The sequence below is a fragment of the Balaenoptera musculus genome, chromosome 18 (assembly GCF_009873245.2).
Source record: "Balaenoptera musculus isolate JJ_BM4_2016_0621 chromosome 18, mBalMus1.pri.v3, whole genome shotgun sequence".
Taxonomy (NCBI): domain Eukaryota; kingdom Metazoa; phylum Chordata; class Mammalia; order Artiodactyla; family Balaenopteridae; genus Balaenoptera; species Balaenoptera musculus.
The window spans coordinates 78,939,912-78,949,040 of NC_045802.1; the positions used below are offsets into that span (position 1 = coordinate 78,939,912).

The window sequence follows — 9,129 nt, forward strand, 5'->3', positions numbered from 1 at the left end:
GGGTCAGGCGGCTGGAGAGGAGCCCTAGGAGTCAGTGACCAGTGACCGCGCTGCACTCGGTCTGAGAAGGTGGGCAGCCCTGGGGCCGGAGGAAGCCCCGGGCAGTGGCTGCACCCGGCAGGGGTGGCAGGTGGTGCTTCTGGAGCCCTCGCAGGGCAGTGCACACCCCCAGGCTCTCGGCAGGACGAGCAGCCCGCTGCCCGCAAAGAAAGTGAGGCTCAAAGGAATGAGCCCCTTCCTCCCCAAGCTGGGAGGAGACGGACCCTGATGGGACCCTGCCAGGTGGTCTGACTCCGGAGCTGCTGCACCCACTGGGCCCAGGCGTCGCCACGAAGGGCTGTGAGAGTCCCTCCTCTCCCCTCCCCTCCCCCTCCTCTCCCCTCCCCCTCCCCCTCCTCTCCCCTCCCCCTCCTCTCCCCTCCCCTCCTCTCCCCCTCCCCTCCTCTCCCCTCCCCCTCCTCTCCCCTCCCCCTCCTCTCCCCTCCCCTCCCCCTCCTCTCCCCTCCCCTCCTCTCCCCCCTCCTCTCCCCCTCCCCTCCTCTCCCCCTCCCCCTCCTCTCCCCCTCCCCCTCCTCTCCCCCCTCCTCTCCTCTCCCCCTCCCCTCCTCTCCCCCTCCTCTCCCCTCCCCCTCCCCCCTTCACAAATAAATTCCTGTATAACTGAATTCCTAAACAATTGTTGACAGTAACAAATAGAAATTCCAGAGGTGATAAGTAAAATGTTGTCCTCTAAGGACTGCCTTCCATCTGGGGAGGGAGTAGCGCCGGACCCGCCTGGAACAGCTGGGTCTCCTTGCTCCCCCTCTGAAGATAAATGCGCAGAGCTGGTGTCCCCAGCCTCCACCCGTTTATGGAGAGGAGGCTACTTCTGGAGGAGGCTGGACGCCTGAGTGAGCCTTGCAGGGTGACCGCCAGCCCAACGGGCCCAGGACAGTCCCAGTTAAGTCTGGAAAGTCCAGCGTCCTGAGAAACCCTTTCGTGCCTGGCAGCCAGGATAGCTGGTCACCCCAGCTGGTGGCCTGGGCCCAGGAGGGCATGAGGGACAAGACCCGGGCCCTCCAGGGCTGAGACAGGGGCAGGGGCTCTGCTGGGGGCGCGCACCCCTCCCCCTCGCGCTCCCAGAGGGGCCCTTTGGCTGAGAAACCAGGCCTCCCCTGTGACAAAATATTCACATTCACGCCCCAAATCTGCTCCCCTTTCCCAGTATCATCACTGCGGGGGACGGCTCTCCACCCGCAGTTCAGTTCTGTTTCCCAGCTTGCCGTCCTACGTCCTCAGGCTGCAGACTTCTGAGCCGCATTTGAGCTGCACACGCCAGACATGCATCCTGACGCCCGTGTCTCGTCTCGGACAAGGAGCCCGAGTCCCCAGGCCCGTGCCCTGGGGCGGCCCGGCTGTCCCGTCAGCAGGCACTAGGTGGGGGACCGCATGCCCGTGTGCTTGGGAGGCGAGGCCTCCCTCCCCCACCCTCTCCGGCTCTTGGAGAACTTTGCCCGCCTCCCCACCTGGAAAGTCAACAGACTAAGCGACCCAGGGCCTCGCCATGGTTCCTCGGCTCCGGGGGTTGGCCCTCCTCTGCCTTCTGCTTGGCCTGCGGGGGTCCCTGGTGGCAGGTACGCGGGAGGGGAGGTTTCCCCATTCACCCAGCGGAAGGGAAGCCGACCCCCAAAGCTGGCCCACGTGCTGGGCGCTCCCGTTTGCTGGCAGCTCCGCTCTGATCTGCTTTCCTTCCGAACGGCAAACGGTGCCCAGGGCCTGGCCCAGCGTTTGGAGGAAAGGCTTCGGGGAATTATTTTCCAGACTTTTGGGAGCCGTGGCATTCCCCGGCCAACAGTGGGCGCCCCCCGCCTGCCGCCAACAACCCCCCACCCCCTGGCACAGGATCTGGGGCTCAGAGGTGCCTCTCTCACTCTGCTCTCTCGGCCTCTCGGTGGGGGGCTGGCGCGAGGGACGGTGTGGGGACGCTGGACCGTGATGATCTGCCACCACGCCTGTGACCCCTGCACCCCGCCCTCGCAGACACTGGGAAGCCTGAGCCGGTAACACGGGGACAGCTCTGTGAGCTGTCATCGTGACTCTCCAGCACCGAGGGGCCGAGGTGGGAATCAGGCACCAACACTGTCCCGTAAAGTCCGGTTCACGTCGTCCCTCAGATCCCACGGCCAGACTCTGGGGTCCGAGTGGCAGAGCTGGTGCCGCCCATGGTCCTTCCTGCTTGTCTTCTTTTTTCCCTTAATAGCGCACCTTCTTAAGCATCATGGGGCACCATCATTTAGTGTTTCAGATGATTTGTCTCCAGCTTTCCTGATGGCTGGGTCTCTGTGCAGGTCTCAGAGCATTTCCTCGGGATAAATTCCTAGAAGTGAAGGGACCAGGTCAAGGGTGCGAATGTGCTATGACGACCTACTGAGCACGTTGCCTTCCTCCTGCACACAGAGCTTGTGCAGTGCTGCCCGTTGGCAGCAGCGAGAACGTGCTCCCATTGCAAACTCAGCCAGGCCTGTGGACAGGAGCCCTCTGACTCCCATTACCTAGCGGAAGGGCGGGGTGGGGGGACGGGAGGGCGCGGGCCCCCCCGGGCGTCCAGCGTCTCACGGCCCGCCCTCCAGTCTTTGTCTCCCAGGAGCAAGCCCACAGCGTCCTGCACCGGCCCCGGCGCGCCAACTCGTTGCTGGAGGAACTGTGGCCGGGATCCCTGGAGCGCGAGTGCAGGGAGGAGCTCTGCTCCTTCGAGGAGGCCCGGGAGATCTTCCAGAGCGAGGAGAGGACGGTGAGCTCGCCTGGGGCCAGCGGCGTGCGGCGGCCACCCCGCGGTTGTGAGGCCTGCTTTGATTCTCACGACAACCCTGCGGGTTTTACGTCATTGGCCAGAAGATTCCTCGGGAATCCCTTTTACTGACGGGGCCTCTGCGGTCGGCAGAGCGCCCGTGCGTCCCTTTGCCACCTTCTCCCGCTCAGCGGGTGACTGGACAGTCCACGCAGCATCCGAGGAGGAACTGGGGGCTCAGGGAGCGGGGGTGTCTTGTCCGCATTCACAGCTCGGACGTGGCAGAGCTAAAGCCTGGGGATCCTGACTTGGGAGAGGAAATCTGTGACCTCTGGTGGCCTTAGCGATGGTGGGTGGATATTAGGAAAAAACTCGCTTCCCCTGGATGCACCCACCTCGTCTCCAGAGAAAAAAGTCTGGCTTTCAGAGCCCATCACGAGGGCCGGGTCAGAAGCCCCCCAGCCCGCCCCAGCCCACCAGCTCCTTCCGCGGGGACCATAAGCGTTGCCTCTGGTGCACGCCTGTGTCACGCACCTTCCTCTTTGCTCCCTCAGAATCAGTTCTGGATTTCTTACAACGGTGAGTATGTGCCCAGCCGACTTGTTCTACCCGCCAGCCCCCCTCTCGGCATCCTGACACTGACTTGCTCGCAGACGGGGACCAGTGCGCCTCCAGGCCCTGCCAGAACGGGGGCTCCTGCGAGGACCAGCTCCAGTCCTACCTCTGCTTCTGCCTGGATGGCTTCGAGGGCCGGAACTGTGAGACGAGTGAGGAGGCCCGGGGCCCCCGGGGGGGCTGCTGAGCACGGCCTGGGGGGAGGTTGGCCTCGGTGACCTTGAAGGGCCTCAACCTGAGAGTCTCGGATCTGGGGTTCTAAGGTGCTAATTCTTTCACTTTTGACGCCCTGTCCCCTTCTGGGCTCCCGGCACTGGGAAATTCTGATGCACCCGGAGGGGCCCGGGGAATCACTGCATCTCCGCCAGCTCCACACATCCCAGTGGCGAGGTGGTCAGGGAAGCTCGGCCTTGCCTACTTGCTGTTACAAGGGTCGGCCCAGTACTACAGTATCACACAGCTCAGGGCTCCCCAGACCACCCTCAGCTTCAGTCATCTGCTAGAAGGTCAGCATGCTCTGAAGGCCGACACAGGCACGGTTACAGTTATCACACAGGAAAGGATATGGGTTCAAACAGCCGAGGGGCCAGGTGTGAGCTCCCAGCGTCTTCTTCCCGGGAGCCCTGTGGATGGTGTTCTGTTCTCCGAGACCATGTGGGACAGAACTTACAGAGACTCACCCGCCAGGGACGCGCCCACAAGCCCCGGGATCCTGAGGTCCCACTGGGGCTCAGGCACAAGGATGTGGCTGACCCCCGTGTCCAGCCCCTCCAGGGGTCACGCTGATGCCAGGTGGCCCCAGGCCCCCAGGAAAACAACACTCTTATCAGGCAGATCAAATTAAAGTGGACGACTTCATCAGAGGGGGGCAGTCACTTCCCGGGATCCCTCCCCACCTGTGAACATTCTGATGCCACCTAGCTCGTCTCAAAGGACCACGGTCAGAGACGGAGGAGGCTCCCCGCCGGTCACCTGGGGCTTGGGTGCTCAGCGGTCCTGGTGTGAATTCACCTCCAGGACAGGCCTTCCCGCTGGTGGCCCTGGACTTGCAGAGCGAGCCAACCACGTGCCCACAACAAAGTTCCCTTTTTCAGAGGCAGGTTGAGCCAGCGGCCAGCCCGGGCGGCTCCCTGGGGCACCAGGCCCCGGCTGCAGACCAGCCTGCTGGCTCTGGCTGCTCGCGGGCTGGCCTCCGATTGAGTCGGGCTCGCCCACCGTCCCCAGGGGCCTCTGCTTTCCCCAGCCTGGGAGGGGTGACGGTGTGGAGGCCACAGCGTGCCGGCCCCGCATCCCCACTGGCGAGGCTGCTCAGACGTGGGACCCCGCCCCAAACCCCAGGTCTTGCCCTTCCGGGTCAGTCTGCAGAGCAGCCTGCTGCCAGGCTGTCCCTGGAGCCGGAAGCTGGGTGCCACCTTCGTGCAGAACACGGCCCCTGGCCCAGGGAGGGGTGGCCCCCGGGCTGGCTTGCCCTGACCGGGGCCCCTGTCGGCCATGCCCTCCGCCCTCAGACAAGAAGAGCCAGCTGATCTGCCCGAATGACAACGGGGGCTGTGAGCAGTTCTGCAGGGATGACGCGGAGGCTGGGCGCACCTGCTGGTGCCACGAGGGCTACGCGCTCCAGGCGGACGGGGTGTCCTGCACGCCCACAGGTAACAGGCCCTCGGGGACCAGGTCCAGGGCTGCGTGGTTTCATTTCCGATGAGCACTGTCCTGACACACGTCCCCCCGTTGGCTACAAGATGGGTGGGGGGAAGCATAGCATCACTGAGCATCTACCAGGCACTGCCGGCGCGCTCTGCGCGGCAGAGGGGAAGCTGGGGTGGAGGCGGCCGCCCCCCGCCCCCCGAGCAGGGAGGGGCCCCGGTGGGCAGGGCGGAGCCCCGGAGAGGGGGCAGGTGCAGAAGGCAGCGCGCTGCCCACGCCCACTCCCCGCGCTGGGCTCAGCACCACACCCAGTGTCTGTACTGACTGCAGCACGATTCTGCATTCCAAGTCTCTTCAACGGCAAGCACTTTTGGGAAAATGGAAAACGTCTCCAACCCAGCCTAAAGGCGATGGGGCTGCAGCTCCCAAAGCTGACCCCACCCCCAGACCTGCGTCTCTCCAGAGGTGGATGTACCCAGCCTTGTCTAGGAAGCCTGAAATTCAGCTGCCGCCTCTAAAGGCTTTCTTTTCTGGCCTGGGGCTTTCTTGGAGGATGGAAAACTTAGAGCCGGGTCAGAAGAGCAGCTTGATTGTCTGAGATGCCGGTCACCTTACACAGCTTATCCTTTACACCTTTAGTGACTTCAAGCTGCACGTCTTCCCCCCTTGGAAAATGAGCGGGACCCACTCTCCAGGACCCTGGGCCATCTGCTTCCCCGGCAGCTCCCGCAAGGGCCTGCCGCAGCCCTGGGCAGCACCAGAGGCGCAGCCGCCCGTCCGCAGGGCCCCTGGCCTTTCTCACCAGCACCTCACACATCCCCACGTCTTGCTGGATTTGTTTTACACAGTTGAATATCCGTGCGGAAAAATGCCTGTTCTGGAAAAAAGAAACGACAGCAACCCCCAAGGCCGAATCGTGGGTGGTCACGTCTGCCCCAAAGGAGAGTGTCCCTGGCAGGTAAGGCTCCAGGAGCGTTGGGTCGAACTTGGGTGACGATCCCGGGCATGCACAGAGGAGTCCAGCCTCGCCGTGCCCACTGTCTGGCCAGCGTCCACCAGTTTTCCACCCCTTAGCCGGACGGAGGCGGCCTGTAAAGCAGCCCCCACCCGGGGTGCACGGGAAAGGGAGCCCCCAAGGCAGCCACGACGGGAACGCGAGCGTCCAGCATCTGCTGTGCCCGTCAGGCCATGCTGAAGCTGAATGGGGCGCTGCTGTGTGGGGGCTCCCTGCTCGACACCGTCTGGGTGGTCTCCGCAGCCCACTGTTTCGACAGACTCAGAAGCTGGAGGAACCTGACGGTGGTGCTGGGTAGGTTGCGTGGCACCTCCTTCTGCCGGGAGACGGTCCTTGAATGATAACCTCGGGGCTAAGATTCGGGGCTTCCACAACCAGTGACCTTCCCCACAAAGAGAAGTGGCAGCGTCTGGGCAGACCCCATACCCACAGCGCCACTGTGGCCACCCACCTCAGCCTCTTTGCCACCCAGATGCGGCCCTGGGGTGACACTGCTCCCGCCAATGTCCCCGAGGGGGTGCCCCACCCAAGGCTGCGCTGCCCGGTGGGTTTAGGGGACGACGAGGACCCCAGGAGGGCCAGGCCCCGTCTGGAAGAACCAGGGGAACCGGGACACCCTCTCCTCACCCAGCCACGGCTGCCCGCCCGAACCCCTCACCTGCCTCCAGCACCTCGGGGCCAGATCCGCCCCGACTCACGCCCACGCTGACCCCCCGGCAGCCCCAGGAGGCTGCTCGCCCACCGGGGGTGGGGGACGCGGGGCCCCGGGAGGCGAGGCGGGGAGTGAGTGGACGGTCCCCCCCGCAGGCGAGCACGACCTCAGCCAGGACGAGGGTGACGAGCAGGCGCGGCAGGTGGCTCAGGTCATCGTCCCCGACAAGTACATCCGGGGCAAGACGGACCACGACCTGGCCCTGCTCCGCCTGGCGCGGCCCGTGGCCCTCGGCGACCACGTGGCGCCCCTCTGCCTGCCCGAGCCGGCCTTCGCCGAGGGGACGCTGGCCTTCGTGCGCTTCTCGGCCGTCAGCGGCTGGGGCCAGCTCCTGGAGCGCGGCGCCACGGCCCGCCGGCTCATGGCCGTGCACGTGCCCCGGCTCCTGACCCAGGACTGCCGGCAGCAGTCGCGCAGGAGGCCCGGCGGCCCCGTCGTCACCGACAACATGTTCTGCGCCGGCTACACGGACGGCAGCAAGGACGCCTGCAAGGGGGACAGCGGGGGCCCGCACGCCACCCACTTCCAGGGCACCTGGTACCTGACGGGCGTCGTCAGCTGGGGCGAGGGCTGCGCGGCCGCCGGCCACTTCGGCGTCTACACCCGGGTCTCCCAGTACACGGCCTGGCTCCGCCGGCTCATGGGCTCCCCGCCGCCCTCGGGGGGCCTTGTCCGGGCCCCGCTGCTGCCCTAGCACCCGCCCCGCAAATAAAGCCGCCGTGTGTGCCCGGTCTTCGCGGACCAAAGCTGGAAATTCTCCTGTGGTTCTTGGGGCAGGGGAAGGGGAAGCGGAAACAGAGACACAGAGAGGGAGACAGGGAGACTGACAGATAGAGAGAGACTGAGGGATGGAGAGACAGAGAGAAACCTGAGGGAGATTCTGAGGAGCTGGAGAGAAAGAGAGACTAAGCTTCAAAGAGGCAGATGGAGAGGGGAGGGGGACAGAAGGTGACACACCGGGCAGAGCACGCGGGGACTGGGCGCGCCGGGCCGGCAGCAGAGGCGTGAGTGTCCACCCCCGGTGACGTGTCCACCCGTGGTGACGGTGCCGCTTCCCCACACGTTCGTCTCTCACTCAAGTGTTTCATCTTCATTACAGAAAAACTGTTAGCATCCGCCACTCACTGTGCTGAATATCCTTCCAGATCTTTTCTTTTCTTTTTATAAATTTATTTATTTTGGGCCGCGTTGGGTCTTTGTTGCTGCGCATGGGCTTCCTCTAGTTGCGGCGAGCAGGGACTACTCTTCGTTGCGGTGCGTGGGCTTCTCACTGTGGTGGCTTCTCTTGTTGTGGAGCACGGGCTCTAGGTGCATGGGCTTCAGTAGTTGCGGCACACCGGCTCAGTAGTTGTGGCTCGCAGGCTCTAGAGCGCAGGCTCAGTAGTTGTGGCGCACGGGCTTAGTTGCTCCGTGGCATGTGGGATCTTCCCGGACTAGGGCTCGAACCCGTGTACCCTGCCTTGGCAGGCGGATTCTTAACCACTGCGCCACCAGGGAAGCCCCCAGATCTTTTCTAAGTGTGCGAACTTGACCGTAACACGCGGCCTCATGCTCTGCACACCTGCTCCCCCACGGACAGCAAGCAGCCGAGCCTCCTCCAAGCCCCCGGTGCCTGCCTGCCTGCCCTGCCTGAATTGTCCAGAGGCATTTCACGGAGTCCCTCGTGTTTATCTCTGAGCAGGTCTCCTTCACAATCACCATCTTTGCTGAAGTGAACCTTGCGTGAAGCTGTTTCCAAACGCAACAGCTCTCATGGATTTGGAGGCTACAGTCCCCAACCCTGAGGACTGGGTGTCTCTTCCAGCCGAGGCCCCAGCAGATGACACCTGCCTGGGGACCAGCAGGGATGCTCCAAAAAATGCAGGTTCCCAGGTCCTGCCCAGCTCAGTTGGATGGGGGTGAGGCCCCTTGACCTACCTTCTTATCGAGTCCCTCAGGTGATGGGCACACAGGCCTCAGGTTGGGAAGAATGAGGAACCAGGGACCAGGGAGGGGAGCACCTGACCCCACCTGAACCCGGCCAGGTGGGCAAGGCCACCCCAGCGGGCGCCCACCTCCCTCAAGACTCGCCCGTCCCGGCCTGGGACGCCGTGCTTAAAGTGCCAGACGTGCTCTGGCGGACAGTCCAGCCTGTTGAGTAGCCAGGGCTCCGCAAGCCTGGCCACGTGTTTGGGAATAAAGGCTCCCCGGGGCCTGCCCACTCCACTATGCGTCACCCACAGCCCCTTAAAACCGCAGGGCTGAGTTGCTGGAACAGAAGAGACCGTCTGACCTGCAGACCTCACGTGCTCACCATCTAAGCCTTCACAGAAACGCTTTGCTGCCCCATCAGGTGGTAGTTTCTAGGGTTCTCGCCGGACACACGTTGAGAGCTCC

The 9,129-nt window shown here is 64.1% G+C and overlaps 1 protein-coding gene across 1 annotated transcript; it reads left to right on the forward strand.

Annotated features, from left to right (window-relative positions):
- Positions 1-768: 768 nt before the first annotated feature.
- F7 (coagulation factor VII) lies at positions 769-7,501 on the forward strand. The gene is made up of 8 exons (XM_036831655.1): positions 769-1,613; positions 2,610-2,770; positions 3,322-3,346; positions 3,421-3,534; positions 4,891-5,031; positions 5,875-5,984; positions 6,212-6,335; positions 6,849-7,501. Exons 1-8 carry the CDS (start codon positions 1,544-1,546, stop codon positions 7,445-7,447), a joined length of 1,344 nt encoding a protein of 447 aa, XP_036687550.1. The 5' UTR covers positions 769-1,543; the 3' UTR covers positions 7,448-7,501.
- The last annotated feature ends 1,628 nt before the right edge of the window (positions 7,502-9,129 follow it).